Genomic DNA, 27,442 nt, shown 5'->3' on the forward strand with positions numbered 1-27,442 from the left:
CTCATCGGCAGTACTAGAGAAAAGAATTCTCTGTCCTCTGGTCGCGATGCATTTAACGGCCTCACCGACCACCGCCTCCTATAACGTTGCCTCGATTTTTGTCTTTTATGCAAGAGGTACATTATCAATATCTCCTCCACAGTCACCATGTTTGTTTTTGAGTTTGTTGTTGTCATAAACTTTTGACTCTGGGCTGCCCCCCGGTGGATATATTGGTTAACATCCATGCCAACATAAAGGACACATGGAAGTACAGTATGTGGGTAATGATGGTAACATCGTTTGAAACGAACGTATACATTTTCATGTGTAAAGGGAGCATAAATGGGCATAAATGGGTCAGGGTAAGGGGTCAGGGGTCGGGGTCAGGGTCAGGGGTCAAGGTTTAGGTTAGGTCAGGGCTTAGGGTCAGGTAAGGGTCAGGGTCCTGGTAACACCTTCCTCTGCTCTCTCCTCTGACGTGTCAAAACATCTCAACACTAACACTTCCAGATATTTGATATTATTGATGACCTAATTTATTTTTGATTTCAGATGTTTGCTCTTATTAATAAAGATTGTTATGTTAAATGGCATTTAGTTATGCACTGATTTTGGACGTGCTGTACCCTTAGCAGGCGGGAGTGCACACCTGGGGGCCTTCATTCATTCTTTCTGTCTTTTCTTTCTTTCTTTCCTTCCTTCCCAAGTTGAAAAATACCGGAACTCTCCTTTAAAAGAGACACAACATGACAAGAGCTGAAAAGGTCAAGAGCTTTAATGTGAAAGAGTTTTCCAGGCTCAGCAGCTGAGAAACGTGTGGCGTTGCAGTAACTGAGGCACGATGCAGCGTCTTCACAGTGAACACAGGATAAGACAAGTTTCTGTCCTTGGAAAGGAACGGGAACGACAGAAAACCTCAGACTGACAGAAACCTGAGACCACGTAGCAGACCAGATTCACCCGGCGGCCTCTAATATTAGATGTACCCCAGATGAATCTGATTTGACAACTGATAGCAGTGTTTGTGCTCCCAAGGTAAACTTTCTAAATCCCTTATCAAACAAATAACGGTGCCATGGTACAAACGAGGAATAAGGGGAGGGAATTGTCAGTGAAAAGCACCTGTTTTAGAGGCCAGGGCTCCCCCTTCCCGCCATGCACCTGCAAGTTAGTGTGGAAAAGTGCTGCACATCTTCAGATGGCCTTTACTGCCGTGCCACAGCCTTCAGTCTCAGTGTCTCATTGATTCACTTTTCTCAACAGTGAACAATCAAGTGAAAATTTGCTTGTTTCATTGGCAAAATTTGCCAGTGAAAAAAGTGAAAATTCACTTGAAACAAGTGAAAATTTGTCTTAAAACAAGGTACTTCTGAGGTGATCATGTCTTATTTTAAGTGTAATGAGATATTTGACTAGAAATAAGACATTTTGACTTGAAATAAGACAAATATTCTTGGAAAAGATTTTGAGTTTTTGCAGTGAAGTGTTATGGCCTGCCTCCAATTTTGTATATTAAAGTGCTTACTGGGCTTTCTCTTCTACATCTCTCTTGAGTTGTAGTTTTGGGTATGTATTATAGACAGATTATTAAGTCTATTTCAGATTTCAATAACAATGACTTGTCTGTAAACAGTTTGATAGCTGCTGGCTAACGGTAGCTGGTGTGAGGTCAGAGGAAGATGGCCGCCGTGTGAAAACGGTCTGCTGGTCTTCAGATTGCCTCTGTTCATCTGTCAGATTTGCAGGAATGCTGAAGTGCAGGAAAAGGGTTCAGACAGCAGTTAATTCATTACATTTCAACAAAATCCAAAAAACCTTTAAGAGATCAAATCCATAAGACAACACAAACAACAACAAATTCTGTGCAAATAAGAATAAAATCTGTGTTCAAACATCAAGTTTGACATTCGGTAAGCTGCGGACCCCCATCTGAGGTCATCTGGCCCTGTAGGTACCCTTATATTAAGAGATTTTTAAAAAAAAAATTATTTAATCATTTTTAAGCATTGAGCAGTTAAACAGAAGAAATCAGACCATAATCCAGCATCACTGATCTGATGTTTTAAATATATAATTTTAATCATTATAAATATAGTTTGTATTAGTATTTTTAAAAGTAATTTTCTTTCCTGGGCCAAATTTCTGTTTTTTTTTCTGATTCTTTACTAATATTCCTGAAATTCTTTTGCAATTTTTCCCTGCAAATCTGTTAAAATTCTTTCAGCAACATGGTGTAAAAATGATTGATTATATGATTATAAATATATTATAGATTATAAATGACTATATATACATACATACATTTCTAATGATTAAGGTGATATATTTAAAGGTCAGATTTTGCTGAGGACCCCTGGAAGGCCCTCGAGGACCCCTGAGGGTCCCTGGACCCCACTTTGAAAACCCCTGATATAAAACACAATACAAAAGAAACAGATACAAACTTCATGTTGGTCATAATAACAAAATCTGCTGAAAAAGTTGCAGTGGCAGCAGGCGGGGGTCAGGCGGGGGTCAGGCTGTTATCTGGCGACTCGGCGGACAGAGATCCTCTCTGCCTCGGTGACGGCGCCCTTCGAGTTGTAATGACTGAAGAGCAGCCTCCAGGCGGCGCTGCAGCTCAGCAGCTGCTGGTTCCCTGCACAGACACAATCAGCTGTCAGACTGAAACGCTCAGGCCTGTCGTTTCTCTGAGCAACAGCAGGACAATATGAGCAATAAATGCAAAAAAAAAAACACAAGGACATAACCTGGAAATTAGCCAGAGAGGAAAATATTTTTCCTGTAACATAATTTTATATATAATTATATTTCCCCCATTTATCTGCTAAATTTCTCTCTTTTTTGTAATTTCCAGGTCATCTCTTGCCACTCAAGTTTCATGTCTTGCCACTCAAGTGTTTAAACAAGAGGTCTGAGGTCTGGGCTTAGGACTCACCGATGATGCACAGGCCCTCTTTGGCCCTGGTGATGCCCACATTGATCTGGTTGGGGTCGCCCACGAAGCCCACGTGTTTGGTGAGCCAGGCTCGGTCGGGCTCCGGGTCGATCTCCTCGTTGGGCAACGAACGCACCGTCGATATGAGGACGTAACGCCACTCACTCCCTAAAGGACAGAAATGATGCAGCTGTGAATGTTAGCTGCAGCTAGCATTTCCTAAAGGTCATTATGAAAGAAACTTTCACACTTCTTATCATTCTGGACCACAGACCCCCGTCTGAAAAGGTGTTTTTGTTTGTATTAAAGGAATACTCAACATTTTCATCATGATCTCCTTTCTCTGACTTCCCCAGACTGAGACCAGATGTTGGACACCATTTTCCCCTCTGGACGTCCAGCGGTTTAGTTCCTAGCATTTCTTGTTAGCTTGGCATAAAGACTTGAAGTCTATGGGAGTCGTTAGCCTGGCTCCATCAAAGTGAAAAAATAAACCTCACAGCAGCTCTGAAGCTGTCTGAGTCACACAGAGGATCATGTGGATTTGAAATAGATGTCTTGGAAATTGAAAAAAATCAAACTTGAGTGGTTTGAGGAGAAGTTCATTAGTGGTGGATCTTCCTCTGACTTCAGCAGTGTGAGGATCACCGCGACAGACGGGAGGATAAATGTGTTCAGAGGTGACAGCGCCACCATCTGACTGCTCCTCAGACCACTGCAGTTTTTAAAAAAAAATCTTCAAAGTGCTCCTGTTATTGGTCCGAAAGCCTGAACCATCTAGGAAAAAGGTTTTGTACGTCTGAATGTCTGGACCGAGCGAGGCCCGAGTGAGAGGGACATGAATCAGTCAGCTGAGGCACAGGTAAACGCAGGCAAACACAGGTGAATGCAGGGAAACACAGGTAAACACAGGTGAACGCAGGTAAACGCAGGTAAACACAGGTGAACGCAGGTAAATGCAGGTGAACGCAGGTAAACGCAGGTGAACGCAGGTAAACGCAGGTGAACGCAGGTGAACGCAGGTGAACACACTCACCTTGACTTTTGGTGATGGTGGTAACTGTGATTTTGTCCATGTTGATTCCTCTCAGGTGAGCTCTGATCTCTGCCACCTGGGCGTTGTAGGGCGACAGAATCACAATGTCCTGCTGCTGCACCCTGGAATTCTCCACCAGCCTTTTAGCGAGGTCAACCTGCGTGAGAGCCGAGCAAAAGCAAAGACTTGTCAATAAAAAGAGGAGACCGTGATGAATAAAATCCTCTCAGTGTGTTGATGCTGCAATGAAGAATGGACGGTGAAGAAGTGTACCACGATGTCTCGCTCCTGGGGGTTTGCTTTGGAGTTCTCGTGGCCCTTCTCGGTGCTCACGACCTGGCTGATCTCCTTTCCTCTGACGTCCCCAAAAATGATCTGCTTGGGCTTGTTGTTGATCAGCAGGACGCTGTTCGGCCGCTCCACCTCGGTCTTCAGACGGTCATCATAATAAGCCTCAGACGGGAACTTGCAGATATCCTCATGCTGTGAAGGTGCGGGAATAAAATGTGTTCAACAGAATTCACCTGCTGATCCGGAAAAACACGAATCCCAGCTGTTACACGGTGACGCGGTGATGCTGAGTCAGGGGCTCCCAAACTATTTCTTTCGCAAAGGATTCCCAGAATACACACACATACACACACACACACTCGCTCTCTCTCTCTCTCTCTCTCTCTCTCTCTCTCTAGCAGAGGATTTTGTCTGAAGGATCCCCTGCTGACAGATGTTTTACTGTTTTGTTTGGAGAAAACCAAAGTTGGTTCAGTCAAACTGGGATCAAAGTGGGATCCAGCAGGAAACAGGTTGAAGAAAATTCAAAGTGCTGTGTGGGATTTTCTACTTAATTATCAAAATTAATATCCGAATTTGTTCCTAAAAAACACCTTATTTTGAAGATATGAAATTCAGGTTTTCCAACGGGTCAAGAGCTGGAAATATGGATTCTGATGCCACGGCAAATGCCATGTCCTCACCATTCTGTACTGGGTGTCCAGCATCACAGCCCGGGTCTTGTAGACTGTGAAGTAGCGCTCAAATAGGGACTTGGCCATGCCCAGCCTCCTCACATGCTCATTCTTCACAATGGGACGCAACTGTTTGTGGTCACCGATCAAGACGATCTGGAAACACAGACGTTATTATGAAGTTCAGCGGCACGGCGACCAAAACACAGCTCAGACTGCTCTGATCCTGATATCTGACTGCAGTAGAAGTAGAAGTGCTGTTCCTCTGTTAGAAAAGGAGAAGAGTACACGCTGCAAACTACATTCTTTTAAAGGGGCATTATGCTAAAACTGAAGTGAGGCCCTGCAGACTCAACTGACACACTCCTGATCAAAATTTTAAGACCAGTTGAGAAATTGCAAGAATTTACATTTTGCACTGTTGGATCTTAAGAAGGTTCTAAGTAGAGCTTCAAAATGCAAAAAGAAGAAATGGGAGTGAGACAAAAAAAAAAAAAAAATTGAGTAAGCAATTTATTGCAAACAACCATTAAACTGAAATAGGCTGTTCATCAGCTGATCAAAAGTTTAAGACCCAAGCTTTTAAAAGCCCAAATCTTCGCAAAAATGTGGATTCAATGCGTCATTTTCTGTCAGGTATCCACACTGTCATGACCTCCTGATGGCAAAAGCAAAAAAGCTTGCAGCATGGCATTGCTGCTGAGGTTGGACGCAGTAAGGCAGTCATTTCAAACTTCTTAAAAGATCCTGAGGGTTATGGAACAAAAAAGTCAAGTGGTAGACCCAAAAACATTTCACTGAGCCAGAGGATCCAGTTGGCTGTCTGTCAAGACACAGGACGATCCTCGGTCCAAATTAAGCTTGTCACTGGTGCCAACTGCAGTCCCATAACCATCAGACGGCATCTGCGAGAGAAGGGTTTTAAGAACAAAAAACATCTTCAAAGGTACAAAATTGCCCGTTTGGAGTTTGGAGCACCAAACATGGGACATTGAAAGGTGGAAGAAAGTTTTATTTCTGATGAGAAAATGTAACCTTGATGGCCCTGATTGTTTCCAACGTTACTGGCATGACAAGGAGATCCCACCTGAGATGTTTTCTACACGGCACAGTGGAGGGGGGCCATCATGACCTGGAGGGCTTTTTCCTTCAATGGAACAATGGAGCTTCAGGTTGTGCAGAGGCGTCAAACGGCAGCTGGCTATGTGGAGATGTTGCAGGGGGCATCCCTCATGACTGAAGGCCATCGTCTGTGTGGTGATGACTGGGTTTTTCAACAGGACAACGCTGCAGTTCACAATGCCCGCCTGACAAAGGACTTCTTCCAGAGAAAGAACATCACTCTTTTGAACCATCCTGCGTGTTCCCCTGATCTAAATCCAAATGAGAACATTTGGGGATTGGATGGCAAGGGAAGTTTACAACAATGGACACCAGTTCCAGACAGTGGATGCCCTCCATGAAGCCATCTTCACCGCTTGGAGCAACATTCCCACTAGCCTCCTGGAAACACTAGCATCAAGCATGCTGAAACGAATTTTTGAGGTGATAACAAGTAAGCTTTATTGCCTTTGCCATTAGGAGGTCATGACAGTGTGGATACCTGACAGAAAATGACACTGAATCCACACTTTTGTGAAGATTTGGGCTTTTAAAGGCAGTGGTCTTAAACTTTTGATCAGCTGATGAACAGCCTATTTCAGTTTAATGGTTGTTTGTAATAACTCAACTCTTCTTCTTGCATTTTGAAGCTCTACTTAGAACCTTCTTAAGATCCAACTGTGCAAAATGTAAATTCTTGCAATATTTCAACTGGTCTTAAAATTTTGATCAGGAGTGTATGTGTGAAATAAGCATGTAAGATGATGGTTGAGTCTACATGGTTCTCATCGTCCACACTTATTCTACATTTTTTGCCAGTTGAGTCTAAATAGTCCTCACTGGTGCAGCTTTCAAGGTGCAGCTTTTATTGTGCAATTTGGAAATTGACCAAAATTAAAACTGACAAAGTAGAAGCAGGTCCCTCTTCTCCTCTTTGCTGGTTGAGCTTTTATTTTGAAAGGTTCCACAGTCGGCCACTGGTCATCTGTTCTCTGTAATGGATCTGATTTAAAATGTAGTGAAGGACAAAACTCATGCAGAAATGGACTGAAGGAAAGGTAAATACTACTGACATTAAAAAATGTCAGTAATGTCAAAAAAATACAAGTACCCTTAAAGAAGCAGCCTAGTCACAGTGACCTGAGGAAATGTAATTAGTTAATTCCGTCTCTGCTGTTAAATTAAATGGCTGAACACTGAAACACTGAGCTTCCTTCCAGTCAGACACATGACAGCAGGCGTGTTGATGCGACGCACCTTCTCCGGTTTGTTGCAGACGAGCGGGATGAGGGCCTGCGGCTCGGTGGCCATCGCACACTCGTCGATGAGGATCTGGCGGGCGAGGACCGTCTTGATCAGGCTGGGCGTGGAGGACACCGTGCACGTGCACAGGATGATGTCATGCCGCTCCAGTTCGAACTTCCGAGCGCTGGAGAGAAGCTTCCGGTAGCTGGGAAGGTGAAAAATCCATTACACTGCAAATACTGCATGTAAACACACAGAGCTGCTCACCTGGTGAGGTAAAGTAAAGGTGGGGAAGTTACCTGCCCACTTCCTCTGCACTCATCACCTCCCTGCGCGCCGGAGGTCGAACGCCCTTATTGCAGCTGAATTTGGGTTTTGTTCCTCTCGCATGCGGTGATGCAACGTGATGTCCCTATTGAAAATTATAATTGTAATATATTAAATTTGAGTATTTACTGAGCACCTTTCATAAAAAGGATGTAGCTCAAAGACAGCTACAATAAAGAAAAGAAATGCTTAATATCGAGGTAAAGTCAAACTAATTAAACACAAATTTTACAGAAAGGACAGTAAAATTAGACTTAGAACGGATAAGACAAATATGAGTTTGTGATTTTTTTCCCTTAAATTTACCACTTTAATATCAAAATAGTGTTTGTTTTTTCTTGTAAATTTTTCTCTGTAACTTCTCTTTTCTCTCTACAGTGGCCCTAATACTCTGACAGAGCCCAGCTTGAAAAAGTCTGGACTGCAGGGCTGGGACTGGTACCACACCTGAGCTCTGGTTTGGAACGCTCTTGGCGCAATGACCTCGTAGAGAACTGCACGTTGCAGTTTGGGTAGGGGTAGTCCAGCAGCTCCACCTGCTGGCTGTACACCCTGAGGGGCTTCAGGTTGTTCCCGAACTTCAACAGGTACTCTGCACGCCACCAGTCACAGACACACAGAAAACAAGAACAGGAAATGCTTTATTAATCCCAGGGGAAATTTAAATGTCACAACAGCACCGTCCAGCACACAAAACACACAAACAGAGTTAAACTAAAATAAATAAAACGAGAAGAGTGCACTGAGGAGAGAGCAGACCTTGCCGTTAGCACTGATCTGCAGAAGAAATCAGGTTTGTCAAAGGTTTTTAGTCACTTCAACCACAAATGTCATAACTGTGCACAATAAGATATGAGTCTGATAGGCGCAGCAGATTGGCAGATGAACTTCAGACTGATACACACAACCAAACACATGATCCCCTCCAGGCTGATCCCGGGCAGATAGTCAAAGCAGAAGAGGTTGTTATTCTCTTATACGTAACCCATGCAGTATTTATAAATAAAATAAAGATTATTAGCACAAAACATAAAAAGCCACCTGCCTGCAACAACGTCGACAGACTTGTTGGAGGGGCCGCAGTAAAGAATAACCTCTTTCTTGTTTTCGTCCTTCGCGTCGAGATCTCTCCTCCGGTATCTGGAGTTCATCTCGCAGAACCAGTACACCATGTTCACTCCGACAACCGTTTTCCCAGTCCCTGTGGAGCAGAGGGCAATGAGGAGACGCATGGCATGAAATATCCAAGACCGAAAACACGTGGCAAGATCTTTTTTTATGTCAAGTCAGTTTAATTTGTAGGGCCAAAATCACAAATTACAGATCTGACTTTTACAGACACACAACATCTCTCTGTCCTGAGACCTTCACATCAAGAGGGGATGAACAGGCCATCCACACTGGAAAAAAATAAATTAAAATTTAGGTATTGAAAGTTCTTGCTCTTACCCGGTGGCCCCTGAATGAGTGTGAAATTGTGATTCAGAGCTTTCTCCACAGCATCAATTTGACTGGGGTTGAGCCTGGGCATTCCTCTGGGAGGCTCTTTCTTCATGAGCTGGCTCCTCGGCACATTGTACGGCACCGCTGCAACGCCACAACACATTGAAATCACCATCAAGGTTAACTGTAATGGGTTGTCTAAAGGACAGTCTAGTCAACTTTAACATGATACATGATGCTTGTTTTCTATTTATGTGTGTTTTCAAATGGGCCTGAACATTGGAAATTATGCAGCCGACGACACCCCACCAACAGGCGTACCTTCTCTTGGAATGTGATGTCCGAGCGCTATCTTCTGGACGAGTTTGTTTGCAGACACAATGTTGTTGACGGCATATTCTTTCCGTCTGGAAAAGTTGAAATAACATTAGTTCAGTCTGAAACTGAAAAGAAACCATGACAATCATGTTTGCTGAATGTGCATCACAAGAAAAATGTGATCTTGGTTAAATGTGTGCTGTCAGATGAGAGTTTAGCAAAGGTATGATTCATTAAACTAAGTAGCTCTGCTGTTAACAATAAGGCAACACTGAGCTCCACTTGCACTTACATGTCAGGCAGAAGCTTTGGGATTATCTCAACTGTGAAGCGTGTGTCTTTCTGGAAGATGCACTCTGGAATGTTGTCCATGGGCAGGTGACTGACGTTGAACTCCACTTGCTTTTCTTCATTTGGGGGGCTCTTCTTTGGCTCCACTTTTGTTGTGACACCATGGGCCACCCAGATGAAACTGCTCGGGTCCACCTCTGCAGAGTGATCCAGAGCTGAGCTCAACTTCACATTTCTTTTCCGTATGCAAAGGAAGCAGTGTGCCAGGTTGCATTCAATGGCCCATTTCTCAATGTATGACAGAGGTAGGTTGAAGCTCCCTGTCATCACACGGTCCTGCTTGTGGAGGAAGTTTACCACCATGTCTTCAATGACTATGCTGTTGCTGTCATCCACTGCAGTTGCAGCAGACTCCATCTCGCACAGTGGTTTCCAGATGCGCACATACTCGTCACAGTCACGATACCTGGTCTTGGGAGGATCGTCTGCGCATTTGGAGAAACATGGAATTGGGTTGTGAACGTGATCCACACAGACCTCAAACTTTGGTTTGATGCACAGCAGCTGCACAGCAGGTGTCAGATAGCCTCTTCTCAGCTCTGATGACATCTGGATCTGTAGGGTGTCACCTGGCCGCAGCTGGACTTCAAGGTCAACATAGTGCTTTTCCTCTGAGCTTCTTGTGTCGGTCACAGCTCCAGGCACCAGAACCTTTGTTTTTCTCAGTTGTTTCGTATCAGCGCTCTTTATGATCGCCTTAACATCATCCCAGTTTTCTTGGTCAATTGCTTTAATGATGGCTTGCCATGTCGTCAGTGGAAGCTCGGTGCAGGGACCACAATCCAGCGGCCTTGTCACCTCATCATGGATTTGCATGGTGCTGGCTGAGTAGACCCGTCTTTTCCATGTGAGAGTCATGCATTTACTTGTCTCATCATAAAGTGGTTGGTCCTCCAATTGCAGATCTCTGTACATAACAGGAATGCTGTCTGGAAATACATTCTTGTTGAAAGGAAGTGACACTCTGAAACTCTCTCTCTCTGGCTCAGCACTGACAATAAATGCTAACTTCAAGGCATTCTGTTTCTTCATGCTCACTGCGTAGGTAAGCATCTCAGCAATCTGTTCATACTCCTTAGCCACCTTGCCAATCTGCTCAAACTGATTGCACAAAATGTCAATTTCTTTTGGAGAGTAATGTACTGAAGTGTCACAGATGACATTATGCAAAAGCCTTTGCAAGACAATGTCCATGTACCGCCGTATTGGTGAGGATGCCTGTGTGTAAGACTTAAGGTGCAGAGAATAGTGCCCGATCTTCGCCTTGGCGCAAGAGTTGGAACGGATGACGTAAGCCCTACCAAAACTCTTTCTGTACTGAGTTACTGCTGGTAGAAGCTGAGGGTGGATGTCATCTGTAGCAACGAGGTCGACTATTTTGTCTATGTCATTTCCTGCTTTGGCAGCAGCCTGGATGTCATTCCACACTTTTGTGAGTATGCTGAAGGTTTTGCTGGTTGGGTTTTGTTTGTCATGCTTAACTTTGCACCTCATATGAAAAGACAGTGGTATAAATTCTCCATATGTCTTCTTTAGCTCATCAATCTTTTCAGGATCTGGTGCTGCCTGGCATCGAAGGGGTGTGCAGTCCATGGTTTTTTGGGAACTGATCAAAAATTGAGACACGCGTGTGTTGAATAACACACTGAGTTCCTCAATCATTTGATGGGCTTTCCGCTTCCCTGGCAGTCGATCCTCATCGGGCCGATCGTAGGCCCAGGCACAGTCCCCAAGTCGAGCCTTTCTTTGGACTTTTGCAAAACAATAAGCCACTGCGACACAACCTTCCACTGTATCAAACCTGGAGTTCTGTCCATATCCTTTACAGATCATTTCTTCTGCCTCTTCATAGGATAGCTTTCTGTTAGACTTGATCCGAGATAGCTGAAAGGTAGGTTTTCCAGTGATCTGGTTTGTTTCCTTTGTCACCTCCAACATTAATGAAACCACCTTGCGTTCACGATGTGGCATAAGACTAAAGAGTTCAGTGCTCAAGTCTACTGGGAACATGTGGACGGGTTGTTTCTTGGGGGCGTAATATGAACTGCCACGTTTTTTTGCAGCCTTGTCTAATGTATCACCTGGATTCACAAAGCTCACCACATCTGCAATATGGATTCCCAGCTCAAAGTGGTCTCCGGCATCTCTGACACTGATGGCATCATCCAGGTCCTTTGCATTGCCTGGATCAATGGTGAAAGTGATCACATCACACAGATCCTTCCTGTTCCTCTCACTTTTGTCTGGACAGGAAATATTTGCTTTACGTGCAGCAGGCGTAACTTTGAATTCCTCATTCAAAATCCTTAGTCCATCCTGCACAGAGTTTCCAATTGGAAGAATATCTACAACTTTCCCCAAGGGAAACAAACACCCTTCTTTCCATGTGATCACTTGCACCATAAACACATGGTTCTGTCTGAGGGTTTCACTGAGTTTTTCATATGCTGTAATCTTCCAGTATCCATCAGTATGGTCCCATACTGGAAGGAAGCAGTGATTTTTCTTGCTGAGCAGTATGGCTATCTTGGGAGCACTTTTAGTGATGGGTATCATTATCTTTCTGACGAATTCGCTTTCAAACTTCACCTTTGGTTTGCAGTAGTCTTGATCCTCAAGCATGCAGACAAATACACAGGATGATTCTGCTCTTTCGATGATGCCCACCACCTTATCCTGGGAACTGTCTTCAGAGATGGATGTTTGCACAAGAACTTTATCTCCATTGAAAGCCCTTCCAAAGCTTTTCCTTCTTTTCAGGTATATGCGTTTGGTGGGGTTGTCAGATGGTATGACATAACCCGTGTCATATGTCTCCATGACCAGCTGTCCTTGTTTGAACGCATTTGGTTGAGTTCTATTTAGCTCTAAAAGGTTATCTCTTTCAACATCAGCTTTACTGAATGATGGTGTGTGATCCATAGAGGAATCAGATTTCTCACTGTCATTATCTGAATTGTACTCTGCTTCCAGCTTCTCAGATTCATCTTTCAACTGTTGAAGAATTTCGTCATTGTGAACGGCACTCTCCTCCACAGGTTCAGACTTTTGAAACCTCGCGATTTCCTTCACATCACTTTCAAAGAAATCTGTGGTAAAATGCTTTGGTTTGACGCTGCCGTTGCTGATGCAGTGGTCTATGTAGCTCTTCCAGATCCTGGAACATTTCCCAAAGCAGCAGAGGGCAGCAGCATCTCCGACCACGACCACCTGGGACTGGGCTCTGGTCATGGCCGTGTTGAACACACGGGCGTCATCAAACAGCTCCAGACCATGTAAGTGAGCGGATTTCAGGCTCTCACGTGTTTGAACAGCTGTGATTATAACTGCCCTGAATTGTTTCCCTGTGGGCAAATCCAAACAAATTTCAGAAAACAAAATGAAAAGTTTATTGCAAGAAACTGTGGAACATTTTAAAACACCAGTAAATTCACTTCTTGACTGCTTTCAAATACATATTTGATATTAAATGATCTTACCATAACATTACTACAAAATTGCCAAAAAATTGTGTTACTGCCCAAAAATATTATTCTTTTAAATTATGCAACAATTTTAATTACATACTTCAAATTAAATTGCAATAAATTGTTATTAAAAGAATTGCAAAATTACTGGAATACTGTCAAAAAATTACATGAAAATTGCCAAAAAAAAAAAGAACAGAAAAAAATAGTGTGAATTTTGTTCAAAGGACGAAATAAAACTAGCCAAAATAAATGCTCGCCCACAGGCCCCTCGGTTTCAAAAAGTTGACATTTATGTTCATAGCAAATTTAGGAATCCGGGAAGCTGAAATTACCTTGCACAGTTGCAAAACTCTCAACACTGATTTGAGAAAGGTTTTTTCTTGAAAGTGATGCCCTGATTTTTCCAACCTAGGATAAAACCATTATTAGAAACATTAGAGAGTATTAGAGAAAAACCTTTGTTCACACCTCTGGCCGTCCTGTGTGTTTACTACATTCATGAAGAAAAGATCAGTAATAACTGTGGTCAATACTAAAACACTGGGAATTGACCAGTTATCAGTCCCAACTGATTATCAGGGCTGATACTCAATCCATATGATCCACTGTGTAACTCAGACAGCTTCAGAGCTGCTGGAAGGTTTATTTTTATCTCATAGACTTCCAAGTATTTATGCTAAGCTAGCAGGAAATGCTACCTGTAGGAACTGAACTACTGGACGCACAGAGGAGAAAATGGTGTCCAATGTGTCAGTGCAAAATGTTGGAGTATGCTTCAGGACGAAATGGTTACAATTTTCGTTTCAGTTTTACTGGATTTGAATTCTTGTGAAAGAAAAAGACACCATAATGTTGATTAAACATTTGTTAATTCAAAGTAAGGTTTGTGTTTGTAACACTGAAAATCACTGCAATTTTCAAATTTACCATAAATCATCATCAGCCCTAAATATTAGTGATTATCGACGTCATTCATTACTTATCATCGGTATTGGCCCTTAACAATCAATATGGGTTGATAGTTGAAAAACACTGCTGGTTCACCTGGCATCCCTCGGACAGCACGCAGATGGAGGCTTGGTTCTTGGATCCCCAGGCTTGTGGCCAGTTTTGGAGAATGTCTTGTACCACTTCAGCCACTTTGGCGGCCTCATCACTGTTGAACCACGACATGGAGGCGGTGTCCAGCCGGCACTCTCCTCTCACATGATGGAACCTCAGAGCGTGGCCGTCCGGATGAGCCATGACGTTCCCCACAGCCTTGATAGCGGCGTTGCTACCGACGTAGAAATGGGTGGACACGAACTCCACTATTTCTTTGGTTGAGCGGTAGTTCTCGTGGAGGATGACTCTGCTTTTCTGGGCGGCGGTGAACGTTTGGCCAAGGTAGTAGTGGAACAGCCGGGTGAGAAGCGTGTGGTTGGAGCGCTGGTGATCGTCCACCGAGAAAAGCTTGGGTCCCATCTGCATGTGATCTCCGGCTAAAATGACTCTGGTGTCCGGCCCAGCTAGACCGAGGGCCATCAAGGCTTCACATTCAAGCATCTGGGAGGCTTCGTCGATCAGGATGTGGGTGAAGTAGCCGACGGGGAGCTTCAGGTCGTGGAGATGTCTCGCCATTGTTGTGGTGGTTATGACCACTTTGTGGACGTCCAGGTCCGCCTTTGTAGGGGGCAGAAAACGCTGTTCCTCGCTTGAATAAAGGCAATATCTCATGGTGACCTCATCAGTGAAGGTTAAAGTCCCGTGAGTGGTTGCTTTTATTCGAAGTGGTTTTATTCCATTGTGTCCATTCCTGATGAGGGGGTGGAAATGATCTCTGACGTACAGATCTGCAGAACTAAAAGGAAACAGAAGTGTCACTCATGCAGCTGCACGTCGGCCTGACCACATTACAATTAACATTTTTTTATGACAGTAGACAGGTAGTGACTCTGATATGAAAAGATATTTTGGTTTGTGCTCATTATGGAATTGTCCACATGTCATAACATGTCAGATCAGTTCAAAGTGAAGAGACTAAAGCATCATGTTCAAATAATCATTCTTGCACATTTTTGTGTCAAAGTGAATTAATCCTTTGAAACCTAAGACAATTCGCTAGATTTCTTTCAGAAACACACATTTGATAACGGAAGAAAAAAAATCTATCTATCGAGAGAGAGAGAGATACTAAAACCCAAAATACCAGAAAACTGCAGAAAAAGTAAATAAATAATAATGATAGTGATAATAATAATAACAATACATGACTATAGATATAATTATTATAATGATGTATTTAAAGGTCAGATTAGTGATGCTGGATCAGATTACTTGTGTATAAATGATCAGTGGGGAAACACAATGTTCTCCAAATCAGATTCGATCAGATTTGACTCAGCAGTGTCGCAGATATGGAGCGTGAAGCTCCAGGCCGTGTTGGCCTGGTGGTGGCGCTGTGGTGAGTCAATCAGGTTTATATTTATTGTTTCAAAATGTCAAAATCCATCATTCCCCCAGTTACATCGCAAACAGGACAGCAGAGGATCAGAGCTCACATGGAGACCCAAACACAGTCCCTTCCCTGATAATCAATAGATTAACTGATAATGAATATAATCATTAGTCACAGTCCAATTAATGTTGTCCAAATGAAATGAAGTTAAATAAAGATTAATGAGACGTACCTGTTGGTGTGGGTGCAGATCAGCACTTTGTTTCGCGGCGTCTTCGTCAGCTCTATGGCCGCCGTGGCGAGCGTGAACGTCTTCCCGGTTCCAAACGGCCCGTAAATGAGCAGCGGCGCCACGGCTTTTTTCCCGTCCGCTTCCCCCGTGACGAAAGCGACCGCCAACTGCTGCTTTGCGTTCAGCTTGTCGTGCCGAACCTCCTGCGCAGGGACGGCACAGTTCTCCAGGTCCGGCAGCACCTGGTGCGTGTCTGGCAGCAGGTCAACCGCTTTGTGCATCGTGCAGAACTTGTGACGGTTCAGCTGGAACTGCACCTCCATCTGTCGCACCTCATCGCTCCTGAGCGCCAGGTCCGAGCAGCATCTCCTGGAGAGCCGCAGGTGAATTTTCTTCTCGGAGGTGGTGTCCTGCAGGATTTCGGCTTCGTAGACCTTGGTGTTTTGGTCGTCTGAAGATGCCGGTGCTATAAGGGCGGACTGGATGCTTCGCCTCAGTGCAAATCCCTCCGGAGTGTCCGGGGTGAGACTGTAGGGAATGGAGACGGAGCCCACCAGCTCTCCGTGAGCCACCGTCACCGTGCCAAATTTAGTCTCCAGAGTGGCCGACATCGAAACTTCTCCACAAACATTCAACCTAAGGCAAATCAATAAACAAACAAAAAAACATGTTTTTATTTAGCTTGGTTCCTGAACTGGGAATCGCATGTTCACTTTATTAAATTTTGAATGATTCCATGGGTCTGGGGTTGGTCAATTCATCTACAGTTTCTTGGTTTAAAACCGAGTGAGTCAATCACAGAACTGTAGGACAAACATTGTTTAGCAGCACCAAAGCCAGAGAGATCATAGCATACCAGCGAACACCGGCTAATGCTGGAAAATACATAATAAGGCTATAGAAGCTGTCATCAGTGTTGTTTTGATTAAATTCAAACTAAAAACACAAAAAGCGGAGCAAGGTTGTGTGCTGATGAAATTTCTGACAGGGGAAGATGTTTTGTTACACAAGTTGACATAAGTGTCAACACTGACTGATATTTTTCTTGGTGAATAAAGAAAAACTCCAATGTTTTGGTCCAAATCCCCCTTTTCTTAACTTCTTAACTGAGACCAGATGTTAGACACCATTTTCTCTGGACGTCCAGTGGTTCAGTTCAGAAATTTGAAATTCAAAATTCAAAAGAAATTCTGCCAAAAATTGAGTTTTTGAGATACAATTCTGAAATTTGCCACACATCGTCTACCATGAGTTTGACTTTCTACCATGATGATTTTATCCATTTTTTTTCATGAACATTAAAGATTTATTTACCAAGAATTTGCAGTTATATGTTTACAGTACCATTTACAGTCCAACATTTAGATGCACTGTAGGCTCAGTTTTTGATAAATCAAAAATCTGTGAGGATCGTTTGTGTAGGACAGTCTGGAGATGCTCTCTAGCAAAAACTATGGGAGGAGATAGATTTAACAGGTTTTACAGTTTTTGAAAAAAACAGAGTGATGGATTTCATTTGCAATAGGTTTAAGTGAACAAAGTCCCCAAAAACTGACAGGAAAACTAATCCCTGATGCTCATGTTACCTGGAAACGACCTGGTCCTCTGCCTGCTCCTCGTCATACAGGAAGTTGTGCATCCTCTCCTTGTAGTTGTGGGGACTCAGAGGCGTCGGCCTGCTGCTGGTGGGTTTGTACAGAAAATTAACCTGAGGAGGCTTGTACTCCTTCAGCAGCTCTTCTTCCTCTTCCCGCCTGGACTGACACGGGATGATAAGGCAGTTCCCCCGATGCCAGCGCTCAGCACTTTGAGACGGCCCCCCGAAGCTCGCCGCCGGTTCCTCGGCGTCGTCCGCCGACCGCGGCCCCACTCTGACCTTGAGCCTCCGCAGCAGCACCGGCCTCATGTCGAAGTCCAGCACCAGCCACTGCTCATACAGGCCCGGGTTGGCCGACTCGAAGGACACGGTGACGCCGTAGGTGGAGTCTGAGGTCCAGAAGCGTTCGCCTGAGGAGTAGCTGCAGGGCTCGGGGTGAACTGGCCCGAGGGAGAACGAAGCTCCTGGTTCCTGCTTCAGCAGAGCCACGTGCACGAGCTGCCTCTGTCAAACACAGCCGTGGAGATAAGAAATTAAACCGTGACAGAGCGGTAAAGTTGTAACCTGTTGGTGCCGAGCAGGCGCAGAAATCTACATCGAAATCAATCATGCCCACATGGACAAAGTCAAGTTATGTAGGATCTTTGACTGAATAAATAAGAACATCACAGGGATGCACGAGAACGTCCGCGGGTCATCCCTATCAGCCAACACAGGCTTTACAATGAAATATGGACCTGAAAATTAGCAAGAAACTAGTAAAACATTACATGGAGACTACCACAAAATTTACAAAAGTTATTGGAACATGACTAAATTCAATAATTAATTAACTGATTTATTATAAGATAATAATGCTACTACTACTACTACTAATAATAATGATAATAATGACAATGATTAAAAAAGAGATCTAGCTTTCTCAACCTACCTGTTTAAATAAAGGTGAAATTAAAATAAATAAATCAATCAATAAATAAATAACCAAATAAAATAGCAACATCAGAATTTTTTCAGACAAATTTCCAAGAAAGCTGCTATATATTTAAATTAAATTTGAAAACATGTATTAAAAACAAAAGCTAGTTAATGTACAAATTACTGCAAAGATGTGTTATAATAAAAAAGAAGGCCAGAGGGAGGCGGCGGGCGAGTGTGTACCTCAGTGTTGACCTGGAAGTCCCAACTCAGCGTCGCCGTGGTTTCCTGGCGGTGCACGCACAGCTCCTGGTTGCACGTCACGCTGACGTCGTCCACCTGCTCCGCCATCTGCCCAACACACCACAGCAGCACATGGTCAGCACGCTGCACAGGTGTGTGCCGTGTGCAGCACACCCGGGCCTCTCTAACAGTTTTCAGCCTAACCCGTTCCCCAAGACCAGCGCAGGAAAAAGGGCTTTTTATTGCTCTCTTGTTTTTTGTTTTGTTTTTTTTTATCTTAATTACTCAGTCCCACCACAGTCAGACCTATGATTATCATTATTACTATTCTCATTATCATTGTTCTGATAATTAATTTTATCAGAAGTTTTATTATTATTGCTATTAGTGCTATTAGTGCTATTATGATTACTACTGTTATTACTGCTATCACCAGCAGTATTACTATACAGCCCCATGTTGAACTGCATTGTTCAATGTCCTGCAGTCTTTCTCTCTCTCTCTCTCTCTCTCTCTCTCTCTCTCTCTCTCTCTCTCTCTCTCTCTGTCCATCTCTCAGGCCCTCTGGTCGAGGCAGATGGCCGCCATCCAGAGGTTTTTTCCTGGCTGCTGTCTTCCTCTGCTGCTCTTTTTGGTCCTTGGATCATCATCATTATCATCATCAACCTTTATTTGACTAGGCAAGTTAATTAAGAGCAGACTCTTATTTACAATAATGGCCTAGGTGGGGGTAGTGGCCCCCTGGGGAGGGGTTTGGAGATTAAAATTAAAAAAAAAAAAAAAAAAAAAAAAGGGATAAAACAAGGACAGGGTTAAAGACAGACATATAGACATACAGTACAGACCAAAAGTTTGGACACACCTTCTCATTCAATGCATTTTCTTTATTTTCATGACTATTTACATTGTAGATTCTCACTGAAGGAATCAAAACTATGAATGAACACATGTGGAGTTATGTACTTAACAAAAAAAGGTGAAATAACTGAAAACATGTTTTATATTCTAGTTTCTTCAAAATAGCCACCCTTTGCTCTGATTACTGCTTTGCACACTCTTGGCATTCTCTCCATGAGCTTCAAGAGGTAGTCACCTGAAATGGTTTTCACTTCACAGGTGTGCCTTATCAGGGTTAATTAGTGGAATTTCTTGCTTTATCAATGGGGTTGGGACCATCAGTTGTGTTGTGCAGAAGTCAGGTTGGTACACAGCCGACAGCCCTATTGGACAACTGTTAAAATTCATATTATGGCAAGAACCAATCAGCTAACTAAAGAAAAACGAGTGGCCATCATTACTTTAAGAAATGAAGGTCAGTCAGTCCGGAAAATTGCAAAAACTTTAAATGTGTCCCCAAGTGGAGTCGCAAAAACCATCAAGCGCTACAACGAAACTGGCACACATGAGGACCGACCCAGGAAAGGAAGACCAAGAGTCACCTCTGCTTCTGAGGACAAGTTCATCCGAGTCACCAGCCTCAGAAATGGCAAGTTAACAGCAGCTCAGATCAGAGACCAGATAAATGCCACACAGAGTTCTAGCAGCAGACCCATCTCTAGAACAACTGTTAGAGGAGACTGCGCCAATCAAGGCCTTCATGGTCAAATAGCTGCTAGGAAACCACTGCTAAGGAGAGGCAACAAGCAGAACAGATTTGTTTGGGCCAAGAAACACAAGGAATGGACATTAGACCAGTGGAAATCTGTGCTTTGGTCTGATGAGTCCAAATTTGAGATCTTGGTTCCAACCGCCGTGTCTTTGTGAGACGCAGAAAAGGTGAACGGATGGATTCCACATGCCTGGTTCCCACTGTGAAGCATGGAGGAGGAGGTGTGATGGTGTGGGGGTGTTTTGCTGGTGACACTGTTGGGGATTTATTCAAAATTGAAGGCACACTGAACCAGCATGGCTACCACAGCATCCTGCAGCGACACGCCATCCCATCCGGTTTGCGTTTAGTTGGACCATCATTTATTTTTCAACAGGACAATGACCCCAAACACACCTCCAGGCTGTGTAAGGGCTATTTGACCAAGAAGGAGAGTGATGGAGTGCTGCGGCAGATGACCTGGCCTCCACAGTCACCGGACCTGAACCCAATCCAGATGGTTTGGGGTGAGCTGGACCACAGAGTGAAGGCAAAGGGGCCAACAAGTGCTAAACACCTCTGGGAACTCCTTCAAGACTGTTGGAAAACCATTTCAGGTGACTACCTCTTGAAGCTCATGGAGAGAATGCCAAGAGTGTGCAAAGCAGTAATCAGAGCAAAGGTTGACTATTTTGAAGAAACTAGAATATAAAACATGTTTTCAGTTATTTCACCTTTTTTTGTTAAGTACATAACTCCACATGTGTTCATTCATAGTTTTGATTCCTTCAGTGAGAATCTACAATGTAAATAGTCATGAAAATAAAGAAAACGCATTGAATGAGAAGGTGTGTCCAAACTTTTGGCCTGTACTGTATACAGAGTAAACAGTTGCTGTAGCCAGCACATGAAACACAGACACGGAAGTTCATATCATGCATAATCATCAGCAGTATTACACATAACAAACATGAAGCACATGAATATTAGTGATGTTAGAGACATAGCATTGCACATAACTGGAGGCATACATACATTAATAATGTTAGAGACATACGGTAAAAACAGACAGAGGAGTGGAAAAAAACACAGTCTACTGGAACTTAAGGCACAGATACAACAAGAGCACAAATCATACACAGTCAACAGCCGGATTGCACAAAACAGGCACAAAAGCATATGAACATTTCTGAAGTTAAAGATTTGGTCGATATCTGTTGGGTTTCTGTAAAATGACTTTGTTCTGATTTGATGCTATACAAATACAATTGAATTGAAATGAACTGACTTTTTTTTACCTGTTGTTGTTAATTGTGCACACTGTGATTATTTTAGGCAGCCACAGATTAGCCCCTTGGCTTTTTTTTCATCGTAAGAGCGTGCTAAGAATAACAAAATAAATGTAATAATATGTTTCTCTCTGAGTAAAGTTTTGTCTTTTTGAGATAATAAGGACGACCTTGACCTTGAGCAGAAGACTGGGATGGAAATATGTGTTTGTGGGTGTGTGGGTGTGTGTGGCGGGGTGTGTGCTGTGCATTGTGGGTAAACAGCATGCATTCCATCCCGGTGAGCCACCGGGGCACGGCAGCCGCGACTCGTGTTGAAACAAAGGGACAGAGAAGACGACAGACTCACGATGTGCACTTCGCTGCTGCAGTGTCTGTACTGCTCCAGCAGGCTCTCGCTGTAGCTCATGAGGCCTCGCGCCTCCACGCTGTGTCTGATCTCCTCCTCCTCCTCGGCTCGCATCAGCCACTCCTTCAGCTCCTCCTCCGAGTGGGCCTTCACGCAGCTGACGCCGTACTCGCAGGTCTTAGGCCTGCCGGGAGAGGAAAGCCAGGTGGAGGTTCAGAGACACCAGGCCTGCTCCAAATCATATTGCTCAAGATAATACCGCTATGACTTTGTAGGTGAAAAAAGTGTCATATCTTGATATGAACAATAAAGCAGCAGGATGACGTGTTGACAGCCTCCGGCGTTCTGTCACCATGACAACACACAGAGCAGGAGTCAGTTCAGTGTTCACCGCACCGCCCAGGTACATGAACACCTGCACAAATAATAATTAAATAATAATTAAACCCAATCAGGTTTTCACATCAGCACCATTGATTTCGCTTGGCTGCTCACCTGGCAGCTCACCTGGCAGCTCGCCTGGCAGCTCGCCTGGCAGCTCGCCTGGCAGCTCGCCTGGGTGCTCGCCTGGCAGCTCGCCTGGGTGCTCGCCTGGCAGCTCGCCTGGCAGCTCACCTGGCAGCTCGCCTGGGTGCTCGCCTGGCAGCTCGCCTGGCAGCTCGCCTGGGTGCTCGCCAGGCAGCTCGCCTGGCAGCTTACTGTCATAAAAATGTTTTTTTTTGCAAGGTGAGCTGGGTAAAACAGAGTAAAAACACTAAAATAGGGTTGAGGATTAACTACAATTAAGCTCCGTTTCCACCAACCTTTTGTGATGTACGGCGGCGCATTAGTCCCATTTTAGGGACAAAAAAAATTAGGCAGCCAGGGGGATGGTAATGTATCAATAAAAAATCCTCAGAATTTCCAATATTCAATTAGTAACTTTTATTACAAAAAAACTTGGAAATTCTCTGAGATTAAAGTGGTAAATTTATGAGAAAAAAAAATACAAAAATGATGATGAAAAAACTTGAAAATTCTGAGATTATAAAGTCACAAATTTGCAGGAGAAAAAAACAGTGAAACCAGTTTGTCCTCCTCCTGTGGGATCCAGTCTGAAGGAAATCCTGCTGGTCTGAGTCCAGAACCCCAACCTCCTCCTCAGCATCTGGACTCTGAAGAGACGTTGCTGTGACTTGAGCCGATTCAGAAGAAAACAATCTGCTGATTCTGGGCTCAGATCAGCAGGATCTCCTTGTTCCTGAATCCCATAGAATCTGCTGAGGGGATCAGCTGCAGGCCTGAGACACGGCCAGCAGGGGGCAGCACATGTGGAGCCGCCAACAAAAAAGAGAAGGAAAACTAATTTTCAAATTTTTTTGCCATAAATATTTGGCTTTATAATCTCAGAATTTTCTCATAAATTTCTGACTTTGATCTCAGGGAATTTCTGAGTTTTTGTGCAAATTATAATCTGAGAATTTTCAGGGTTTTTTCTAATACATTTACAAATTAAACTCAGAGAATATCTAAGTTTTTTCTTATAAATTTATTACTTTAATCTTGTAAATTCTGAGTTTTTTCTGGGAATATTGCTCCCCTCCCACGACTCCATAACTTATTTTCTCTCTCTACGCTGCCACTGACGGCAGCTACTAAAAAAACGCTGTATGACGCCGTGTTGCTTTAAGCTGAAACATGACATGCAGATAACAGCTTGGGACTTTCAGGAACTCTGAAATTTTGGTAGACCATGACGACAGAAATCAAGAATAATACTGAAAAATTAAATCGCTGTCTCCACCTGGGTTTACCATACTGGGCCTGTTTACCTGTCACACATCCAGAACTGGGCCCGGTGGTTGTGCGGCGGCGGCCGGAGCCTCCACCTGATGCTGGTGTCATCAGCAATGATCTTGGCATGCTCCCTGGAGGCGCAGTGGTTGTAGAAACTCTCAGGCGAGGTCAGGTGCAGCAGGCAGGCTCTGCAGTAGAAGGTCACCTGTCTGGGCTCCGTCTGCTGCCGCCCGCTCAGCTTCAGCAGGTCAGGACGGACCGAGAGCCCGCCGTCCTCCGCACGCCACACCGCCATCTCCATCTCGCTGTGGGCCGCCTGGCACTGGCCGGCCTGGTGCCAGCAGGGCTTCCCCTCCTGCACGTGGCTGCAGAACTCCAGCCTGCAGTTCGCCGGGAGCGGCCGCACCTCGTTGTAGATCTCCTTCCCGTGACTTTCTGACAGGTGGTGAACTAAAATGGGGCTCCAGGCGTGCGCTGCGTCTGCCGAGCACATGCCGTTCCACTTTTTGACGCTTATTTGTTGTCTGGAGATAAAACAGTCTCCGCAGAGCTCCAGGAATTCCCCTGAAAACTCTTGGAGGATGTATTCGACTGCATCTTCTAGCCGAGTCCACGTGGGCTCGGACTCGGGGATGAGTTTGATTAGCTTGCCGTTATCAATGTTCAGGTCTCGAACACAGTTCCACACAGTCGCCTCCTCAAAGCTCCTGGCAAACGTGCAGTCCTGCCCGTCTTTCCTGCAGCCAGAGTCCTCCACAAAGTACCTGCACTCTTGATAAATGACGTTTTGGCCATGTCTCCCAATGGCTGGCCGGTCAGACACGGGCCTCCAGCGGTCGGAGCCCAGGGCTTTGGCCAGGAGCAGATCCCTGCCACATCGGTGACGGACTGACCTCACCGTGTAGGTGATCTCCCTCTGCTTGACTGCACACAGAGAACATGCAGCTTTCAGCTCTAAAGCCTTTAAGAGGTCATCCAGACATTCGGCTCTGTTGAGGCGAGCGGGGCCTCCGTTGCCCTGAGTCAGGAGCTTACAGATGGACACGTGGTCCAGCCCCTGGCTCTTCTCAAAGTTCCACACCGCCGCCTCCTCATCACTTGTGGCGTACGTGCACCGGTTCTTGTGTTTCGTGCAGCCGGAGCCTTCCACAAAGTACCAGCACACTTCATACCTAAACGGGATTGGAAACTTGGGCCGTCTGGAAACGGGCCGCCATTTGCTGCCAGCTTTGGCCTTGCAGATGAGCAGGTCGCGCGCACACTGGTGCTGGACTGAGGTCAGCCTGTACGTGACGTCACCTTCTTTGACGGCACATTTAGAGCACGCTAGTTTGAGGTCATGCGTCGATAACAGCTGGGTCGTTTTGGATGTGCTCGGCCCGTTAGCTGCCATTGCGCCGCCCGCATACTCCACGTCGCAGATCAGTGACGCGGCCTCAAACTGAAGACTGAAGTCTGTCCTCCAAGGAAAAGTCCTCCTTCGCTTTACTGTTTCTGAAAAAGACAAGAGCAGAGCAAACATGAGGATGAGGGCAGTGCCACCAGGAGCGAGACGAGGTTAGTTTGCTCCTCATAAAACCATTCACAGTTTTGAGAGAGATGTTTTTTGTTCCTGTGCATCCTTCTTTTGGGACTCAATAATGTGTCATCAATAAGTGAACAATATGTATAATAACACCACAATAACACTACTGCAGTATCTATTATTCTGTTATCTAATGTCTATTATTCTATGTGTACTTATAAGTTAATGTTTTTCCATAAGGCTGGACCAAGTTTGACTTTAATTGTGTTTAATTTTTCTAAAGATATATATTTCTCTCTCTACTATTGTTCCTGTGTGTGGACGACCTGCTGCTGGAACACAAGAATAAAGTACATCTATCTATCTATCTATCTATCTATCTATTTGGGGAGTTTTTTCTGGCCTGCTGTGAGGGTTAAAGGTGCACTATGTCGTTTTTGACAAATATTCGTTTACACTGGCAGAGTCTGCTACTATACATGAAAGTTATGCTGACAGGAACCGGTGGCTGGAGTTTTTGCCAAACAAACTTTACTCTGAGAGCGAAAAGTGTTGACATTTAATAAAACACGAAAGCTATTGTGCGATTCTGTTCTTTTCTTGCAGTTTTTTGCAAAATTAATGTATAAAATGGTATGAAAATTAATGTGCCGTGTGTTGACCGCAGTGTGACCTCTGACCTCTGGCTGCAGGTCAGTGTGTCACAAACTCACATGATGCATTAAATGTGCATGTATAATATGCATATATGTATGTATTTCCATACATGTATACATATTAGACATGCATATTTTATACATGTATTTTAATGCATATCTACATTTTGTTCAGGCACCTTTCACTTTTTTTGTGATCAATTATTTATTAGTCTATGAAGGCAAATAACAAAAAACAGCAGATTACCAAGCAACAAGGAAGTCCACTCTGCAAACTAAAATAAGAGCGCACAGCCTGCCCTTTATCAGAGCATCACAGCTCCACAGAGCGTCCTGAGCTGGCAGAGGCACAACAAAACACACACACACAAACAGACAAAAAAATCCTACAACTGACTGGCATGCATGAGGGCATAAGAAAAAAAAACTACATTTGACCTGAGGAGGACCAGGCCACTTGTGTTTTTTGTGTTCACTGGGGCTGAAAACAGTTGAGCCTACAGTTCATGAGTTCTCACAGCAGCAGAGCTTCCTAATCAACATCTGACACACAGAAACCGTTCAGCTTACATTACTGTGTTAACGGCTACACACCCGACAGCACGTCATGAGGACGATCTGAATGAGCACATGCTTTAGTAAAATTATTTTCCACAATATACTGCAGGAGTGTACCTCTCAAAACTACATATTGCACCTTTAAGTTTTTTTTTTTTTTTTTTGTAAAATCCGAGGCAGAGGAGCGCCACTGTAAAGGAATTTGAACTGTATATTTCCAGTTTCCATAGCCTTTGACCTCCTTGACAGTTTTCAGCACATCGAGGCGTGCTGACGCTCCTGTCGCCTGTAATGTTTTTGGGGATCCACTAGATGGCGCAGCTGTGTGTATACAGGCCCGTGTATTTATTTATTTATTTTCGTCTTTATTTATTTATTAATTTCTGACACAAACAGCAGCAGCAGCCCGGGGTGCGCTTCCTCACAGAGAGAGGCAGGCAGCAGCCGGCCGGTAAGTTCAACTCCGTCCGACTGGAAGTCATTCAGCTGAAATAAATTCACAGTCCGCCGGTGAACCCCACAGGTGGACCCGAGCCCGTTCCATCTGCGTCTGAACTCAATAAAAATGCGCTTGTAAACCGATTTCATAGCAAAACACGAAGGCCTGGTACTGCAAGCGAGTTTGCGTTTCCTAGGACAGCGACGGAGTTTCTGACTGACTTCCATTCACTGTCTAAATGGCCTTTCCATAATTATTAGTCATAACCAATTTATGATTAAGATTAACGTCAACCGGTCCGCCTCAATGACCCCGAGGAGTTAAAAAAAAAAACAAATCCGTTGCTTTACTAGGAAACTTAAATTGACCGATACGATACTACTACCATACTACTACTACTACTACTAATACCACAACAACTACTACCACTAATAATAATAATAACAATAACCCACAGCTTTTGCAGACTGGTGGATGCCATAAACGTCTCTCTTTCTGAGATAAACACCGCTGCGACCCCATCCCACCCCATCCCAAACAGTTAATTAATTAATCAGTCAATCATTCAGAGTGATCGGTCGTGGCAGCACTTACCGCTCTGGAGTCAGCCGACACCTGAAACCCGAGAGCAGCCGCAGGAGAACATCTCCGAGCGGCGA

At 44.2% G+C, this 27,442-nt stretch overlaps 1 protein-coding gene across 1 annotated transcript; it reads right to left on the reverse strand.

The window, feature by feature from the left end:
• Nucleotides 1–789: 789 nt before the first annotated feature.
• On the reverse strand, nt 790–27,408 carry LOC115359602 (helicase with zinc finger domain 2). Its single transcript, XM_030052157.1, is given in 21 exon segments — nt 790–2,620; nt 2,921–3,088; nt 3,957–4,113; nt 4,230–4,439; nt 4,931–5,077; nt 7,280–7,472; nt 7,567–7,603; nt 7,606–7,679; nt 8,042–8,186; nt 8,640–8,795; nt 9,044–9,181; nt 9,359–9,444; nt 9,648–13,050; nt 13,509–13,584; nt 14,221–15,016; nt 15,846–16,481; nt 17,432–17,946; nt 18,604–18,711; nt 21,830–22,013; nt 23,641–25,099; nt 27,378–27,408. Coding segments are annotated over 20 exon segments (8,703 nt in total). The 5' UTR covers nt 24,999–25,099; nt 27,378–27,408; the 3' UTR covers nt 790–2,504.
• Between the last annotated feature and the right edge of the window lie 34 nt (nt 27,409–27,442).

Source organism: Myripristis murdjan, chromosome 5 (assembly GCF_902150065.1).
Source record: "Myripristis murdjan chromosome 5, fMyrMur1.1, whole genome shotgun sequence".
NCBI lineage: Eukaryota > Metazoa > Chordata > Actinopteri > Holocentriformes > Holocentridae > Myripristis > Myripristis murdjan.